This window comes from Magallana gigas, chromosome 8, assembly GCF_963853765.1.
Source record: "Magallana gigas chromosome 8, xbMagGiga1.1, whole genome shotgun sequence".
Classification (NCBI taxonomy): Eukaryota; Metazoa; Mollusca; class Bivalvia; order Ostreida; family Ostreidae; genus Magallana; species Magallana gigas.
Window position 1 is genome coordinate 33958704 of NC_088860.1, and position 20503 is coordinate 33979206.

Here is a 20503-nt window from a genome sequence, read left to right on the forward strand (position 1 = left end):
GAGGATTACAAACTTATTTGAAAACCATTGATATTTTTAACATTAAACCTTATGTCCTTGTTCCTTTGCTATCAAATGGTATACAGGTCTTGACTGTATGGGGGTTTTTCTGACCCCTCTGAGACGGGAAAGTCTAAATATGTTGAGATATTTTTTAGATTCAAGCCCATACCATATTGTTTGTTGTGTTACGGCGCATTAAATGACATATAGGACACGACCCATAGGAGTGGTCCCGATCCTCTGAAACAAGAAATGTTCACATATTTTGAAAACCTTCGAAATACCAACTTTAAATCATTCATATTTTTGTTCCCTGTGTCATGGTGCATCATATATATTTATACATAGATCATACAACAAAGATTGGTACCAGTCCCCTTTTTATCAATAAGAAACGTCCTACTTACTTTCAATAGGTTATTAATTACACGTAATGAACTTAAGAAAATTATTTATTTCCAGAAAAAAATTAAACTTTGGAATTTTATTTAGACATTTTTACCACCTTGTTAATCCTAACGATGATAATAAAAATTTCTTGAACCTTATCGCGTATCTACCCAAAACATATTTCAAAATTTGCTTTGGCTACTGTGTAAATTCTAAAAGGCATTATACAAACTATTATCTTTTTTAAAATCGATTACAGGTTGTTGAGTATACGTAGTGGAGAGTAATCAGAAAATCACTCTTATTTTGCATACGAGAAATCCATATGTTTGGGAAAAGAATTGTAATTATGATTACTTTTTGATTTCACTGAAGAGCATGGTGTCATGTTTTTCTACAAAAAATAACTCCTTGATGTCATCATACCCAATTAAAAAAAAAAACTACTACGTTTTGAGTCAATTTACTTTAAAGTTGTGTTAACATATGCATTTAAAATCATAACACAAAAAACACATTGCAAAGGTACTTGACCATGAATTATTGCGTGTAAACTACTTACATAAAAACATTTATACACACATTCAGTTTCGGTAATGGTAGATCCAAAAAAAAAAGAAAAAGAAATGTACTGAAACGAATTTCAATAGAAACAATCCAAACATATGAATGAGTAAAAAAAACAAAACATAATATGACTGCCGTCACGAGAACAGGGCCCTTAAAGTCAAAATATTCTCAAACTCACTTGTTTGTCAATTCCAGTTAGTCAACTCTTTCTGAATACAAATATACTAAGATATCCATGATCTGGTGTGTTTTAAGCATTTTATGACAATTTTAATAAAAGATATTAACACGACTTTGACGTAGCTGGTCGAAAACGTCACGACGTTACGAACATCAAATTTTCTAAGTGCATCATTTTTTTTCTTCTATACTTCCTTTTATTATCTTTTATTGTTTGAAGTAGAATTAATAATTTTCTACAATTCTAGATTTCTTACAATTTTAACAAAAGAGAACAACACGTTTTAGATATCTAGATTTAGTTAAAGTTCTGCAGCTAATTCAGATCCACTTCCGATGAATCTTCATGCAATAACCCCCTCCCCGAACATATGATAGACAGATAAAGGTGTTTAAAGAAAAAATAAAACCTCTCCACAACTTTTAAATACATCAACGCTTTTTAAACTGCCGGGAGGTAGATAAGCAAACATATAACAAGCATTAATAAAGATTCCTATGTTTCCTTAATTTTAGGGCATTATTAAAATGACATACACAAGTTTATTTTCAAAAGGATAATTATTTTTTCTTTTTGGTCAATCTTTTGCACGGACATTTTATCGCGTGTTTACTGACATTACTTTTTAAGTATCTTTATAGTTCTGATGCAAGTTTAAAATCAATAGCTGTTTTTGAAACTCGGAAGTTATATGGTGTTAAATTATTTTCCTGATTTCTGTTCTCTTTTAAACTTTATCAACACTTAATTCATATTAAAAAAACCGGTGAAAAAAATCGGATTTGACTGTCTCACTGAAAAGTTACAACTACAAAAATTTGGACAATTGATTTGAGAGAAAAGATTTTAACAAAATTAGCATCTTATATTTAAAGATTTAAACTTAACTGTGCGACATCTAAGTCCGGACACGACACAGTCCGGACTTTTAGCTACCCTTTCCGTTATACATAACTTACTTTTGTTTATATATTTTGGTGGGACATTTTACTCTGATCCTATCATGTCAGCATGAATGTACACATTGCTCAAGTTTTCTCATAATTGTCTCTCAAATATCAAAATCCAATGGGAGATTGGTGGGATTTTTCATCCCATCTCAAACCCCACACAAATCCCATGGGAGAAAAAAATCTTTGTGGGATATAAACTCCCGTGGGATTTTTTCTTCCATCATTGGTGTTGATAGGATAAATAATCCTCTAAAAGGCTTTCATAGGATTTAGTTAAACAATAAAATGCTTTTTATGGTGATTCATTCGGGATATGAAGGTAGCGACATTGCAGAAAAAAATACATTACCCACTTAGCGGGTTATGTAAATTCTTTCTGCAATGATGGTTACCTTCATAACCCGCATGGATCATCAAAGAAAGCATTTTATTGCTTATATTAACATCTCTCTTTAATAAATCAATAATTTGATTATGAAAAGTAAGTAAAATTCGCTTAATTACTGTTAATGTACGTAAGTAGGTTAGCTAAAAGGAACAACCTAATCGTTTCCTGTGAGACTGAGAGTCTGGCATCATCATGATTATTTCGTGCAGTCCGTGATATTTTGTAGGTCGCTGTAGGGTTAGACCAATCGATAAACAGGGTGTGTCAATTTCAGACCTGTCAATTTCTACTCAAGTTTCAGCCGCTGTAGATTTTGACCAACCGATGAACGGGGCATATAGATTTCAGTCTGGCTGTTTCTATAGACTATGAATTAACAATTAGTTTTCGTAAGAAATAGAGGGAATAATACGTTGTGTAAATATAATCCTATAAATCACCATGTTGGGATATTTTATCCCAGATGATAAAAAGTTCTGTAAATATATCATCTTAACTGATTGTATGTTTGGGTTAACTAAACACTTATGATTCAATTGTCCGATCATATAGTCTAGTAAAAGCAATGTTGAAACAACCAATGTATTAATTATTAGATGTCAATATATCGATCTAATGATCAATTACATGTACTAACAATCGATCACATTCAAACAATTTCCCCTTAAACAGCAATTCTAATAACATGTATATCTTTAGGTAATTTGTCAAATATTATTATTATATGTACCATCAATAACATATTCTTTTTGGAATGACTTAATAGAGCTTATAACAATAAGGTTGAACAAATTTTGAGAAAATAAATACCAACAATAACCAATTCTATTGAATAGTAATAAAATATTTCTGTTTATGTTAACCCATAAAACATTTCCCTTCTTACTTTTCACTGTTGCAAGGAGACTCATTTTTGTTTTAAATTTTGATGACTAAAAATACATATTTAGAATCTTAAATTATTTGTACCTAATTGTTTGTAAAATCTACATTGGTGCTATAACATTAACACAGGTACATGTTTATATTCACAAATGTCATTAAGAAGGCCACAGCAAGAGTGTACTTTTCAACATACTAGTATAATATGTCATTGACATGTTCTTTAAAAGATGCATGCATTAGCTGAAAAAGTGTTTTGTCTTAATTATAGGCCTTAGACAGTGTTCAATTTAAAGGAAAAAATAAGTAGTTCAAAGGAACATATTCAACACTCCCCAATTACTTAACAACACTTATCATAAATGAGTTCATGTGATCCTCATGAACTGTTCATGAACATCTTGCAGGGATACACACAATAAATGGCTGAGTATGCATTTTAAAAGCACAAAATAATTTTATAAATGGGCATCCCATAAAATCATTACATATCAAAGCTGCAAGTTCCAGCAAATATTCACATACCGCCCTGGTATATACTTTCATCTTTACAACAAAACTCTAAATTCACATTATGTACTAATTCCCTTCAAAGTGTCAACAAATTTTACGCAGTGGTTCAAGTGGAATTGTGTTTCAAAGTGTTCATTAGAGAACATTCAATGAATGACCAGGAGACTATAATTGCAAAAGAGCCAAAATTCTTAGAAAAATAATAGAACAGGAATATTCTGGTTATACGCACATGTACATGTTAAGATTTACTTCCCTTCAAACTTTAGTGAAATTCTGTGCGACGGTTTAAGAGGAGTTGCTTTACATAAAAAAAACCTAACGGACAAATCGACTTACAGACAAGTCAAAAACATATTATAACCCCTCACAACTTTTGCGTGGGGTTTAGTTATAAATATATGATCTTCTCATGGTTTTATAATTCCAAAATAAGGCTACTTTTCTACTTAAAGTAATTTCCGTAAGCATCAGATGGTCTCGGGCCATGGCTAATTTGCACTAATTAAGGTCTTCCTCTGGGAGCGGAAGACCTTACTATTATTCTAAAAAAAATTCAATTTTTTTTTCTTCTAGACGCCAACTTTGATCCTTAATATCTCGCTCGTTTGTTCACCGATTGTTTTGAAATTTTCAGATGAGATAACATGCCACATGATGTTGTCGTTGCATATTTTAATTAATGAAAATCCTAAACCGCTTACAAAAAGAATGTCTCCAAACTTCTTTTGGGAGACTTAATTACAAAAAGTACAATGTTAACAATTGTTTTTATATACATACAGAAGGAGAGTTTATAAATACTCCCTCTTAAATGTGAAGAATGGCCACCACTTGAGTAAAATTTGGCCTCTCCAGAAAGTAGGAATGTCTTATTCTGGCTTAAGTTAATTACTGAGATAAGAATAAATAATTCAGTAATAAAACAGTTTTGTTTTCAATTTTATCATTAAATTTATAAACCTGCAGTGAATTTGTTGTCTGGTTTTATGAAATAACATTGAGAAACCTGACTAATTATAAACCCAATTTTTTATATATTTTTCTTTCAAATGTAGTAATTACATGTAAACAAATGCAGTTATCATAGTATACACAATCTTAAAAACTCACGCATATGCTCCTTCCTGTCCAAAAGTGATATTTAAGATATATTTATATTAGTTGAAAAATCACCCCCTTCTTTTATTACGTATACATGTATACGTATGATATGTAAAGGTACACTTGACCTTAAAATAACATCTGCTTTAATTACTACTATTGAAAAGAACAATAATCAACATATTTTTACCCTTTTTATTGTATAAATGCTTCAAAAATGTAGAAACACATTTAAAAATTTCATGAAATTCTTATCCATCTCCAGCTACCCTTGTGTGTTTGAATTCTATTTTAACTAATGGCAGGCATCATACTCAAAACGAGACTAGAAACCAGAATAGATAAGATATTCACTAAAAATGATTGTTAACTTCCTCTTTCATGGAAATTAAAAAGAAAAACACATGCAGGACGGCATGTTTATTGTGAATACAAATGCTACAAATCATCCAATTAACCAAAAAAGAGCAATTTCTTAGCATAAGTGATGACTATTTCAAATATGTGTGAGAAATGACTCAAGATAATTGCTACAAGTTTTATAGTATTAGGTAAAATATTTCAAACTAATCCTTTTTATGAAAATCATAATACGGAGAGGATTACAATAAATGTAAGGGTATTTCTAAGTGATTTGATGCTTTTATCATGGAAATATTATGTAGATGTATGTAGTACTGAATAAGGTTTCTTATTCAAGGAGGTTGAATAACAATTGATGTCTAAAAGATTAAGTTAATATGTATTACTGAAAGAGAGCCCTATGAATCTGTGTTAAATAGGGGGAAGTGGAAATGGTAGGTTCACTTAAACGGCTATATTTTTCTTAAACCTCAATGGAATTGGCAATATGACGCATATTTATTTCTCAGAATTGCATAAGCTTTCTTATTTCATCTTATTTCTTATTTCATCTTTTCATACAATATTAGTGTATGCTTAAGTTAAAGAGAGCAAGAGACAGTTCTGGATAACAAGAGGAGTAACTCCCTCCTAAATGATTATTTCTTTGTTTAAAAATAAAATATGTTTAAAGAATTGTTTCTCTTGAGTTGAAAATTGTAGCTCATTTTTACAAAAGTCTCCATCCCATGGGTACTTGATAGTAAGGAGGTTTTTATTCCATGCTTTTCCCTATGGAAAAAGTCATTGTCCCATGCCTGTTAAATGAACCAGGTCCCATCATTGTGATAAATTGTGCATAGTACCTAAAAATCTAAGGTTCTCAAAAATTATAGCTCATACAGCTTCAAAATATTAGATATGCTCGTCTGACTTATATTGGAATCATAATTATATGATTGACATTTAATAGTCAAGATTGTTTTAAAATATTTACTGAATGGCGCATCAGAAGCTAGAACTCATTAATTTCTTAAATAAGATTTATTTATTATGCAGTTGTAGTATGTTGGTCTCAGTGGTACTTTTATGAATATTGTAAAATTATACTGTAAACACTTTTAAGTTTATTAAATAGTTATAAGTTACATAATGTTTCCTAATTACTCAGTGAAAGCTCTGAATACATATTTTATGTAACAACTCTCGCTCTCTCTCTCTCTCTCTCTCTCTCCCTCTCTCTCTCAATGAATGATTTTGGTTTGTTTTAAAGTTAATTATGAACATGATCATATACACAGGGTATGCTCTCTCTTTCTTCTCTCCCGTCTCTCTCTCTTTCTCTCTGTCTCTGAAAAGATTAATTCTCTAAAGGATTAATTCTGATTTTGAACTTGCAGCAACCTTGTACTTGATTAAATCTGCTTTTTTCTATTCGTTGACAAGATGTTTTAGTAACTGAAAGCCTTGTATTTATGTTATTCATTTTTTACTGCAGTTGTCTTTCTGGGCAGTCATACGGTAAATCATGTGCATGATTATTGTTGTTTGATAATACACATATTAATATGTACATGTGGCAGTGTGACAAGGACTATGCATAAATGCATGATGTCTATTCTAGATGATGTAGATATACTGACAGTCTTATACGAAAATTTGCTCCCGTGTACTATAACTCATTTTTTCAGCAAACAGCAGTTAAAACATGAACGAAAATGGCAAATGGATATCCAGATTAAATGCTCCTAAATTAAGAACATACAAACAGTACTAGCAAAGGAATATTTTTGCCTAGAAAATTACATCTCAATGAACATTCCTAAACATGTTAGCTAGATCAACAATGACACAGTTTCCGTGTGGGGTACTACCCCTGAAAATAGAGACTGCACAATGTCAGGGTTAACTTCTCTAAACTGAGTGCACATGAAAACTCTGTTACTAAAGGACGAAATACATGTAGAAGACGAATTCCAATTTCTACTGAAATGAACTTAGATTACAATCTCAGAAGTAAACTTTATCAAAGTGTTTTTTTTCAAAATAATATATCTCTCTAGTTTCTAAATTGAAACTCTCATTTGTAATTTTTCAAGTTTTATTCATTGATGATCACCTCAAAGCCCTGCGGGTCTCTTGTTACCAAAAGACCAAGTTTTGGCCCCTAAAACTAGGGGATTCCTCATATTTTTGCCCACCCTTCCTCACCCGCTTTTATAAACTTTTTTTCCAAACATTAAACTCAGGCTATGACTCATCCGTGACTTTCATGGTCAGTTGACCTCTTGTTGTATCTTACTTGCGCTTATTAGCCTTGGTTTGAACATTTCAATTTCTTTCATTTCAGGTAACATTCTTGATTTGATCATAGTTTAAACTTCTCTAATCATGTTTTCAAAATAAATTATGGTACACTGTAAGCAAAACCTTATCTCATTACTAAACCTTTTTATGTTGCGGATTCATTTATCTAATGGGAACACAGGTCCTATTCACTTTCTACACAGACGATTGCATAGAGAAAAAAAAGGAAATGCACTTTTGTTTTGAAGAACATATATCTTAGCACTATGCTAGGATATAAGTAAAGATAATCATTATATACTCTATATGATATCATTTTTACTTTATTCTTTATATAATATTAATAAATACGCATGTACTATTTACTTTATATGATACATTATTACAATATTGTTTTAATCGCAAGAATATGATTAGTCAATTGCTGTCACATGAAAATATCGTTTTTATCCTAAGCATATTGGTCAATTGATGTCACATGATCGTGCTATACATTCTCTTATAAACCTTGCTATACCAAAAAATAAAAAAAAATTATATCCCCACAAAAGTAATAATAGGTTTTAAAGACCAAAAAACGGATGCGTTTTTAACAGAACAGGGGCTCGCGAGCGTTTGCCAATAATCCCTATACCTGCAACACAAATTATGGCAAGCGTGCGCGAGCTCTCGCTCTGCTGAATACGCCTCTGGTTTTTGCTGTGCGATATTGTACCGTCACAATTTCGAAATAAATGTCTATACTTATGAACAAAACATCTGACTGTTGTTCTCTTAAGGACGTTGGATCCTGCGATCAAAAGTCTCAGTTTTTTTCTAAAGTATTTTTTAATATCTACACACTTATCTTAACCAAAATTCAAAACAAAATTTTTTCTTTACTTTTATGAAATATCACTTAAACATGCCAATATATGTCGATAGAAATATTGAATTATTGTTGAAATATGTTGAAATTATTTGGCATTGTAAAAAAGGAATTTACAGGTAGAATTCATATATGACACATAATTTTTAGACTAGAGGTGACACAAAATGGCTACCCAAAATCAGAGGATTGAACCTCTTTAAGAAGACTGAAGAGAATTAGTTTTCGATTTATTATAATAAAAAATCATAGCCTTTTGATATCGGTCTTTACGTAGTTTTAGAGACATGTTAAAAGTATATGCTCCTGAAGTCGATACACTTTCATCAGCTCTGTAAAACCAGGTATTGACCTCATCAAAACGGCTATAATTGTTTAATATTAACTATATAAATGTAATAGTTTACTATACATAATATAACATTCACTATTTACTATACAATGTAATTTGCGTAATACCTGCGATATATCATTAAATCAACTGAACTGTTTCATACAGCCTGCACATATCTATTTATTATAAGTTAAATTATATTAATATTTTACGGAAATTTCAAGTTTCAGCAATTAATTGGTAAAAAAAAATTAATTTGACATATGAACAAACGACTTCTCATTATCATAATGTATACGCGAAGTATATCGGCAATCGCACTATTGTTCTGCTGGTTATACCTTTTGTAAAACAAACAAATTATCATTCATGTTTGGCATATATATGCTACATTCTGGAAAAAAAGAAAAAGGCACAAAGAGAAAACAAACGCCAAATAATAGAAAAAAAGAAACAACCAAACGAAAAAAAAAGTTTGATTTTTCCCCTTTAGATAATTGGAATTTGTATGCGATGGCATTTGAATCCACAGTCACTAACTACAAATGTTTCATCCTAAAAATGAACGCACTACGAACTATCTATCATCATCTCTTTTTTCCTGCCCAAACCTGAATCAGTAAGAATAGAGACACCTTTTTAAAATTTAGGACTATTTTCTGAGATGAAGTGATCACGTGAGCGTTGGATTCTTTATATAGAGTGAATGTGGCTCTTGGCGACAGATTGATAACCAGATACCTTAGATATTCCTTTAATGTTTACTGGAATATTTTCAAGTTGGACGAATTGTTTTCATAGTGGTAATAATTGTATTTGAGCGCAATTGCAGAATGTTTGGGTACATAACAAAATTGTTTCATTCAATCCCATACATTCGAAAGAGTGCATGATTGTTTGGTTCAATGACTTTGGATTGAATTTTAAACACCATCCAATTAGCAATTGTTCAAACTTTTTGAAAAACTATGTTTCTCTTTTTTCTTCACTGGAATAAACTATAGCAAAAATATCAAATAATATAGTAGTAGTTGGTATGCTATTCCAAAAAAAGAGAATCCTTGATATATTTGTGATTTTTATGTCTCTTATCTAAAAAAAAAAGTAGCACACATTAAGATGCAATAAATGTTTATTTTTCATGCCTGTCTTTATATGATCTACCGAGTTGGATACTTTTACAGCAATTTCTATTCAGTAATGATTAAACAACGAGAGACAACTTCTATTTATTTTGAAAATAAAAAAGTCGACGCACCTATATAAAAATGAAATTTAACCAATGCAGTTATGATTCCTGCGTAGATTTTAAGGAGTATTTAAAAAGTTTGTTCTGTGATGCTTAACAATAATTGCAAAATTCTTCTCTGAATTTGGTTTAGATGCTCATAATTCACTTTTTCATTTCATAAGAAATTGAACATAAGTTTGCAAACAGAATAGTTACTACCATACATTAATATGACATGTGGAGTTAAAAATGAAACGAACAGTGTTCAAATTCAAGGGTCCAAGGGAATATTACAAAACAGGAGCAGAGCGAACGAGCGAACACGGACCTCTTAAAAAATTGAGGTTGGATCAGGTGCCATGGAGGAGTGAGCATCCTCTGCTGACCGGTTACACCCGTCGTGTGCTCTTTGATTATATGATTTGGGATAATTAGTCCATATTCATATTATGTTAAAAATTTTCTAGATCTTATGTCTACAGTACAGTTTTAATGGAAGTTCTTAAAATTAAAATATTTTGACTTCTCTGTATTCCATGTAGAGAAGTATACCTTTTTTGTAAAAGGAAATTTATGGTAACTTTTAATTATTTTGTTTCAAAATTTCATTGAAAAGACTATCGAGGGTGAAAAAATTATTTAAAGAAAAGCAGAAAATATATTCATTTTAAGACGGGGTCACGTGACCCCGTCTATTGGTTTACTGTCAGCCAAAGTCTCAAACCGGAAGGCACGCGTAGAACACACGAATTGAGTCTACGCGGAAGAAAATAGTGCAGAAAGTTTCATGCATTTCAGTAAATATGTATTATAAAAACGCGCATTAAATCTTTTTTAAAAGTCCTCTGTGTATCAACAAAATTCTATTTAGAAAATAAACAAATAGTTTTATTGATCAAAATATGCTTGCTCGGGTTCAAATGTGGAATGAGTTACGTAACTGAATGCACAGCGCCGTTGACGATTCAGTTGGTGTACGAGATCATTAATCAATTGAAAAGGTTGATGGTGGAATCGAAATTAAACTTCCCAAACGTAATGTGCTATTTTTGATAAGTTGTGAATTTTAATTTGACAATCTTTCACCTTAATATAACCAAACTTCATGCGCAAGCCAAAGTTAAAATCGGGACGGGTTATACACAGATGATTTACAAATAAAATAGGTGTCTCATTGGCTACTTGCAGTATGACTGCTGTTTGTCTCGAAAGGAACTTTGTTCAAAGAAAATAAAAACAAGTTTGCCTTCTCGTTTGTTGGCCCTTTAGTTGATTAAACTGAATTCAAATTTTAAACAATGCATTGTAAGCAAAATTTACAATAGATTATACATTTTGGAAATCTTATACATCAATCAATAATTATATACAATCTTATCGATTGAAGAATCAAGTTAATTGTTAATGTTCATGTTTTCCGGCTTAGTTGAAATCAGGCTTGGGGTGAATTACATTGTAAAATAATGCATTACATTACCATTACTTCATGAATTAAGGCAATAAATTACTATTACTTAAAGGACATATCGCATGTTATTTTCAATTTTCGGAAGTTTTTAAATTGAATCATTCTATACTCATCATAAATGAAGTTTATTATCGTTTTCATAAAATATTCTGCCTAATTCATGAGTTTGAAAGCGATGAAATTCAAATGTCGCGATATGCATATTTTCTCTCTCGATCTACCCGCCATGATGTGTGACATCATATGCGACCCCGAGCGAGAAGGTGTTGTTAATCATCTTTGTAATTGGATTGGATTTAAACGACAATTAAACTAATTATCACCTATTCAATTGCCGATAACGGGACATGATGGTGTTTTGTGCCTCCAGCGGGTGGTCTAGCCGTCAAAAATGGGGATTTGGACTTGGTTTTTAAAAAAGTTTTTTAAGTTTTTAAGCATACAAAAGTATGCGGAAATCTTGCGACAAATAAGAATTTATCTGTCGACGAGAGGATTTATAAATGTATACATAACGCAATATCATCGGAGAAAAATAACAAAAAGGGACGCCATTTGGATACCACCTTGCTTCAATAGCCGTTTTCTTATTGTTATTGTTAAACTATACGTTCATGCATGCGTCGTATTTGTATAAAGGATTTCTTCATTCATAGCTCACCTCTGCAAAAATCTTCATTCATAGCTCACCTCTGCAGAAATCATAATCGGTACGGTATAGGTGAGATTTCTGTGAGTTTTATTTTTTTGTGGGAGAAGTCAAGGATCAAGGTGACGATATTGAATGTTTACGCGAGAAATAGACAAAGTTTGTTGATATACATTTATACGTAAAAGGATAAAAAAAATGCGGATATGCAATTTTACAGAAAAAACAATGATTACGGAAAACGTTCTTGCCTGCTTTTGTAATCCAGTGTAAAATGGAGTGAACAACTTTAGAAATTTGTGCCCAATAACGGCCGAAGAAACAAACTTCTTGTGCACCACAGTTGTACAAAAATGAACATTCTGAGTAGTAAGGAACGCCAAAAAACAAGGCTGTTATAGATTTTGATAAATAAACACCTTAAACTGATTTATTTGAGCTATAATACTTATTAAGTTGTATTTACAATGTTTACATGTCGAACAATTTGATCGTTTTTGCCGACTTCAACGTCGCGTCTTCGGTAAAATCGTTTTTTATCTGTACTGGTGGCTCAAACATGTACGACTGAATAATAAGAGTCTTTTGATTTAGTCAGCATTTAAAAACAAAACAACGTACATGGTGAATACATGTCAAAATTTAAAGAAGATAATGCTAATCCTACAATTTGTTTACAATCAGCTGTTCGAAGAAGGTCACATGTGACGTCACTGTACCACGTGACCTAAGGTCGCATGTGACGTCACTGTACCACGTGACCTGCTATCTAATTAATGAGTTTTTAAACGATCGGGGCTATAATACGGTAAAATTGTATTAAATCTTAAAGATTTTCTTTACTCCTATTATGATTTGAATTAAACTTAATAGTTATGATGTTCCTGAAGCCGTCTACATAAATTGTGAGATGAATGGATCTGAATCAGGGGTTGAGTCTTTGGGCAGGGCGAATGGCCAAAGAGTGACAATGTATTTTATCTTCACAATTTTTTTCTCCATATCCCAACAGTTCAAAATAAACTGTATGCATGATTTTGATATGTATTAAGGGAGTATGGGACTGACACCAAAGTAATTAATTTTTTTTTAAAAATTTGTTCAACATATAGCATTGCATTTTTTCTAACAGAATTTAACAATTTTTTGATAGGTTAATATATTTGTTTCCATGGTAACGGTATCCAAACATACCCTTGTTGGAAATACTTCCGTTCAAAATACACCACTTGCAAAAGAAATGAAACAATGCTACATTGTTTAAAATCATTTTATTTCATTTTTCTTACATGCTATTTATAATACATTGACAGAAGAACAATTAATTACACAAATTCTGAAAACCGCCTCAGTATCATACAATGTGCGACCGTATTTCCTCTGCATGGTTCAAATTTGTTGCTTTTTGTGTTGACCTTCAATGCAAAATGGTAAAAAAATCTGTTTTGATATAATTAGAAGTTTTATTTATGAACTTGAACGAAATGTACAAATGTTTTGCTTTCACTGAAAAAAGGAGAAACTCATATGTCAATGACTTAGATAAAAAGATATTGCAGTCTAAATTTACTCTGATCTGTTTTTACAACTTCGCGCCATTTTCACTTGATCACTATTCTAGTGTAGATAAAATAATCAATACGAACCTTTTGGTCAATAAACATTGAGTCAATAAAAAATATCTATTGCAATGCTAGTACTTTATAAAATTCACCAAAAAAAGTATAAAAAAATTCATTTAAATCCCAAATTTCCTCTGCTTAACTTGAAATTCCTCTGTTAAAATACAAATTTTTAAACCATTTGCACCTTATAACAATAAACCAGGTAGGAACAAAATAATTCTAGTAGGCATAAACAAATAAATATTTAATTTATGATTTGCTATATGTATCTCATAATTATTTTTTTCAACTCTGAAACATAAAAAAAGATTAAAATCAGCATTACATCATGTACAAAATGCACAGTACAAATGCCGAATATAATTTTAAGCCATTTGGCAGAACAACGTCCATTATTGTTACAACCATATATTATAGTATAATTTCTTTTTTAAAACTAATCAAGTTTATACTGGACATTTAACTCCTCACATGTATATAATGTAATAAATCAACAAACTTATACAAATAATGCACCCAAATCAAAAGCCCTCTCAACATTATTACATGTATTACCAATCTAGCATAAATAATGAAGCTGGCAATTACCGCTCCAGAACGAACGCTATCAACAATTTTATTATACATGTATATCTAACATAAATATTGAAGCGGACAAGAGCACATACTTGGTTTATCCTTGCAACATCCGCCTTTTTTGGGGCAAAGATGTAGTATAACCATCTTTTGAGATACTGTATGACTTTGAAAGTTAAAGCTGTGTGTTATTTTTCCACAAAGTACATGTATAGATGGTTCCTTTAGATTTCCTTCACATGATGAGCATCCAATGTTTTACCAATATTTGTGTCAATGTTTGTCCGAAGTTTGGAAATCATTGTGTTATCTTCATCACCAACTATTGTCTTTATACAAACAGACCCATAATTCACATCCTTGACCATCTCTTCTATCATGTCGCTCTCCTTGGCCTTCATAGAACTTTCCCTTCCAGTTGATACTGCAATCATGTGGAGGAGGTGTTGATTTGGAATTGAAAGACAAAGTACATGTGCAACAGGATTTCGATCTTGTTGAAAAGTTTTTTTTATTTTTCCAGAAAATGCCCCGATCATAGATGAATGACCTGAAACATGGGAAATAGCATCAACTTAAATACTTATACATAGAGAAATATCTAAAAACTGTTGTGACATTCAAACACAAGGCTTTCTTAGGATGTACAATTTATGGTTCACAAAGACTAGGGCTGGGACAATTCAGGGTTTATTCAACGACATGTAGCTCGATTTCCATGGCATTCAAAATCATATAATTTAGAATTTACTGATATAATAAACAAACTTAAAAAAAAAATGAAAGACTTTCAATTGGCACACTCATGCTTATATAAACAGAATAAAATAAATGACAACAAATAAATTGCACAGTGATAATCGCTGGAACTAAGGATTCAGTAAAAATATATATGGAATAATACATTAACTTTTACCTTACTGTACGGGGGTTTTAATTTGTTGATATGAAAGAGTATACCCTTGAACTCCATGAAAATTAAACCAATCACAGTGATACACTGTACCAAATGAAATTACCTAGTAGTTTATGTACTAGTAATTTATCAAATACCTGATAAACCGTCATGACTTCACTCTCTCTATTTATTCTGCCAACCAGCATATTTCTATATATAGCTCTTCTTCATTAGGAGATCAATACAGTCTACAAATGGCCACGACCATCGAGCTCTCTTAAATGCGTATCTGCTTCCATCTCTAATTCCACCAAACACCTCCACTGTCTCCAACCACAATCAGACATTTGGACAACTTCTTCATGGTCACCATCTGTAATATTAAGGTACATAATCAGGAATTTTTGCACCATGGGAAAATATTAAATCGAGCACCAGTTGGTGGCAAAGTTGATCAGTAAAAAAAAAAAATGCATATGTACTTGATATTATAAAGGCATAAACAGACTCTGAGGTTAACTCAGATTTAACAAACATAATACTATTTACTAAGAGAGGGACAGTTAATATTAGACAATGACTTATGAAAGCTTTACTTTTTAAATAGATGTTCTCCAATCAGATAAATGCAAATATTTCAACATGGAGAAGGGCATGGGGCTGTGAAAAGTAATTTTTTTTTTGGGGGGGGGGGGCATTATTGTGAAAGACTGAAAGTCACACAAAAACTCCAGACACTGTTTTAACGGGAAAAAAGACACCATCTGAGGTTGACATTGTACTTGACATCTATTCCACACCTATTTGAAATTTATTTTGCTGTCAATATGTCAATTATGAGTTAACGTGTATACCATAGTTTATATCATTACATAAAGTGTTCAATCTGTGTTTCTATTTTAAAACAAGTTGCTGTCCTTTAAAAAAGGACTACAATACGTGGACCATTTGTATGTGTTTCCAAAAAGTGAAAGCTTTAAGATTATCAGAAATTCCACCGGCTCTAGCCCTCTGCTTTTAACCACTAAATTTGTACGTTGTATTACGTATACATGTATGTATAGCCCTAACTTTTTATCTCAGAATTTAGAGGATTCATACTTCTAAAATAATTATGATCTATCTATGAATGAAGTTTGCATGTACAGTATCAGGCATTCGGATAATTCTACTATTTGCGCACACATTACGATTCGCACTACTTTGTTAACTATGCAGTGACAGCTTTGTGTAAATTAAAAATTTCATATTCATATGATGCATTTTTCTTGAGATTTAAACTTTTATACAGTGACATAATTATTCAATCATACTTAAATGCTTAAAAAAATTTAATCGGGAAGTTCTCTAGCCTCGCCTACTATAAAAGTAAAGTTAAGTTACTTGTGTATTCGGAAAACAACAAAACATTGCAAATTATGCTTGTTGATGCAAGTTGTAGTTTCGGCATAACATTAACTTATTTCATAATACTGATAGTTCATATTACATGCCAATCATTTTTTAAAAGGAATACTTTGTTTCTGTACTGTTTACCGACAACTTTACAATTACAGCGCCTTCGAACTTATGTGTACATATGGCACGGAATCCCGATCCCGATTCAGATAAACGTGTGCTAGCTTGGTTCCCTGAGCTACCCATTACGCACAGGAACCAGGCTAGCTCATGCGCAGACTGAATTTTCCCCATAGCATCCGGTTTAACCTCGCTTATATATTTTCTGTGTGGACCTCAGGGTACACGCAATACATCTCCTGACGTCATGGATTTCCAATAGTCTAACTCTTAACGCCACACATAATGGCTGTCAGTTTACAATTTCTATCTAAACCAAATCATTTTTAACCTCACTCATATATAGCATCAGAAATTACTGATACAAAATCAAAGTCATCATCATTTGCAGTTTCTACTTGTAACTTATAGTCTGTCCCGAGTTATTGCTTCCATCACCTTTTGGGAGTTGATTTTAATCAACTCTCCTTTGCAGTTACTCTGGCAAACCGAAACTGAAACAGTGTTTGGACCTTAGCACAAATCATCACCGCTGACAAGAGTTAATTCTTTAAAATAATCGATAAATTCGATGTAATATACGCTGAAGCATTTTTTTTAAAAAGGAAACTTATTTATAAATACCTAAGAAATAGTCAGATTTTAAATAGCACGAACAATTTAGAAGTTTTTTGCAGTCGTATACATGTATTCCTACGCCAGATTTCAATATAGTCTCGTTCAACCATCGGCTGACTCCGTACATCTTTGACTAGCAGAGAGTCAGTCTATATTTAGAGGTCACATCATCAAGCTATCAGGTGACCTGGTATCTCTTACCAATCGCAACTTCTCGGACATTTCCGGCAGGCTCGGAAAAACACCTCGAATGTATTACCTAGGCGTCCATGACAACCCCCCTTTTTATAGAACTTGATATAAATACAACACATTGCATGATCTGTTGAGATGTGAGCTATACTTCATTAAAGTAAACGATATACACTAAAATATAACACAGAGGCGACATACAAGACTGTCTAGCCGATACTTATTTTAATGGAAAGTGACTCCATTTTGTAACATCCGATGATGCTAATACATTCGAGGTGTTTTTCCGAGGCTGCCGGAAAGGCACGAGAAGTTGCGATTGATCTCTTACTTATCGGAGATTAACGGAGACAGTCGAGCATCTGGTTAAACGAGCCTAGAATTCATTATTGGTTGGATCCATACACTTTTTGAAATATTTCGAATACCGCTACATAGTTAGATGAAATCAATTCTATTTTTTGATATAACACAACATGATTCATAAGAGGTTTTCTCGAAATTCTTGTAGAAAAAGTCCGATAATCCATATCATAAGAATATGTGCGTAATTAAAAGAGAGATTATAAACTACTTGCCAAGCAAAATAACGTATCCTTGATTTTGTGATAAATAATACCGTGGAATCATTAGATTTCGTGGTGGCTCAAATTTCGTGGAATTCGTGGGTACCTCTCATCCACGAATTAACATCCTCCACGAATTATATATTAGGGTTATAAAGTCATATTTCGTTTTGTAGGTATACGAAAATACACGAAATTACAGTGTACGTCCCCACGAACCTATACAATTTCAGCAATCCACGAAAATTGGCCCCCACGAAATCTGATGATTCCACGGTAATTGATAAAATCAACTCCCGTCAGTACTTCAGTACTTTGATTATTATGCCACCCTTCGAACACGGGAGGGCATATTGCTTTGCTGCTGTCTGTCGGTCGGTCGTTCGGTCTGTCGGTCCACCAACAGTTTCCGTTCATTTTATTTGCAGTGGATGAACATATTGAAATGAAATTTGGTGTACAGGTTTATCATGATGATACATGTATCTAGGTCAGGTTTGATACTGGGTACGATCGAGCAATTTTCGACAGAGTTATGGGTCTTGGACGTAGGAGAATTCCAGTTATTTGCAGTTTCCGCTCATTTTCTTCGCAGAGGGTGCACATATTGATTTGAAATTTGGTATACAGGTTTATATAAATAATATTTAGGTCTAGTTTGATTTTGGTGTGATAGAGCAATTTTCGACAGAGTTATGCCCCTTGGACTTAGACAAACATTCCAAATATTTGCAGTTTATGTTCTTTTGTTTGTGGATCTTTCCAGTGTTTTACAAACATCTCTTGTTTTTAATAAAAAAAAAAAACACATACCTGTGAAAGAAATGCTGTTGAAGTCGATAAAAAGGAAAATATCCAAGATATCTTAATTGACAAATAATCATTTTTCACTCATAAAAGTTCACAGGAACGAAAACAAATTTCTTACGGAAATGTTTACATCTTTTCATTTTGTAGTACTCCGGACATCTCGCACAATTTTTCCACGTTATCATCCGGGATTATTAATAGCTGATGCAACGCAATATCTCAGTAGATGTTTTATTTTGGAATGTGTATTGAAACCCAAAGCGGTATAGGGGGCGTTTCAAAACATATAATGTGGACATTTTTCATTATAGTGGATGAACGTAGTTTGAACTCAAAGATATTTATGATTATCGAAGTATCGAGCGAAAAGTAGTGGAAGCAAAAACTTGGGACAGAGTATAAATATAAATTGAATGCCACATAATTTGACTAATGAATATGCATAGAGACGACATGAGATTTCGTATGTGTGGTATGACATCATTTTGAATCATGCGTTGAAAATCGACTACTGGAAACATCTGATTATCTGAAACATGTGACGACAGGATACAAATTCTGATATATGTTAGAATTAAGTTTAACTATTAATAATGAGAGACATAAAGAATGCTACTGTGTTCTGATATGTGTATTGAACCATAGTGGCACACTGTCAAAAACTTGTATAAATGATTATAATTATTTTTTTTATTATGAAATTACATCTCAAGTGCTTGGGGCTTTACTAACGAATATGTACGATGCCTACTTTGATAGTCATAGGTATCTTTAACTTACATACCAATGCTTGTGCATTACAACGCCATAGCAATAGCATTTATATAAGAAAAATTCAATTATGTCCATACCAATTTTACTTTTACTCTAGTCTCAGCAAGATTAGCCGAAACTGAAAATCTGAGGAAACGTCTGTCAAAAACTTGCAGTCTCGACGAACTTAATCCTGCTGAGATTACCAAATACTTTTACTCTATCAATGAATGTAGGTCAAACCTGGACAGATCGCTTTTGCTGGCGTCGAGTCATCTTCCTCCATCTCTGATGAGAATTTTTCAGCTGTAATATCAAAATATGTGATTGATCTGCCCAAGAGAGCGTCCACGTTCGCACTAGACCATCCTTTTTCTGATCTTTAGCAACCTTTATGTGGCGATTGGTCTTCTCAGCGTTCAAAATCATATCCACGTTTCCTCTGCTTTGCCGAAAACTGAACCGATATTTATGTCGTAAAAAATGAATTCTGGGTTAAATTAACTCTTATAAGATTATCATTTATACTCACGATTTATTTTTTTTTTAAAAACCTATAAAATCCTTTCCACTATAAATTTTATTGTTTAATACCTTAGAATTGAACAAACAGATTTAATGAATGCGAATTGGTTTACGTCATTCGGAGTTGCGCGGTAGATACGGAATCGTAAGTCCCATACCTCTACTTAAATTTGAAATTCATGACCCATGAATAGAGCCAATATGGCAATGCAGTAAAAATGTATTGGAGTTTATAACAT

The 20503-nt window shown here is 32.2% G+C and overlaps 1 protein-coding gene and 1 long non-coding RNA gene across 4 annotated transcripts in view; one reads left to right on the plus strand and one right to left on the minus strand.

Annotated features, from left to right (window-relative positions):
- The window catches only part of LOC105339713 (serine/threonine-protein phosphatase 6 regulatory ankyrin repeat subunit B), a 77781-nt gene that overhangs the window by 5150 nt on the left and 52128 nt on the right, over nucleotides 1-20503 (plus strand). The window contains exon 3 of one of the 3 annotated variants that reach the window (XM_066068563.1): nucleotides 15517-15668. The exons of 1 other annotated variant lie outside the window; for it this stretch is intronic. In XM_066068563.1, coding sequence (XP_065924635.1) covers nucleotides 15645-15668 — 24 coding nt within the window. In that variant the 5' untranslated portion in view covers nucleotides 15517-15644. Of the gene's footprint in view, nucleotides 1-15510; nucleotides 15669-20503 lie in introns of those variants that run through there. One more of the 3 variants, XM_034474376.2, reaches the window with a different exon arrangement.
- Nucleotides 14553-20201, minus strand: LOC136270577 (uncharacterized). Its single transcript, XR_010708371.1, has 3 exons — nucleotides 19983-20201; nucleotides 15438-15655; nucleotides 14553-14934 (listed from the first exon to the last, which is right to left on the minus strand). It is a non-coding gene; the product is annotated as an uncharacterized lncRNA (long non-coding RNA).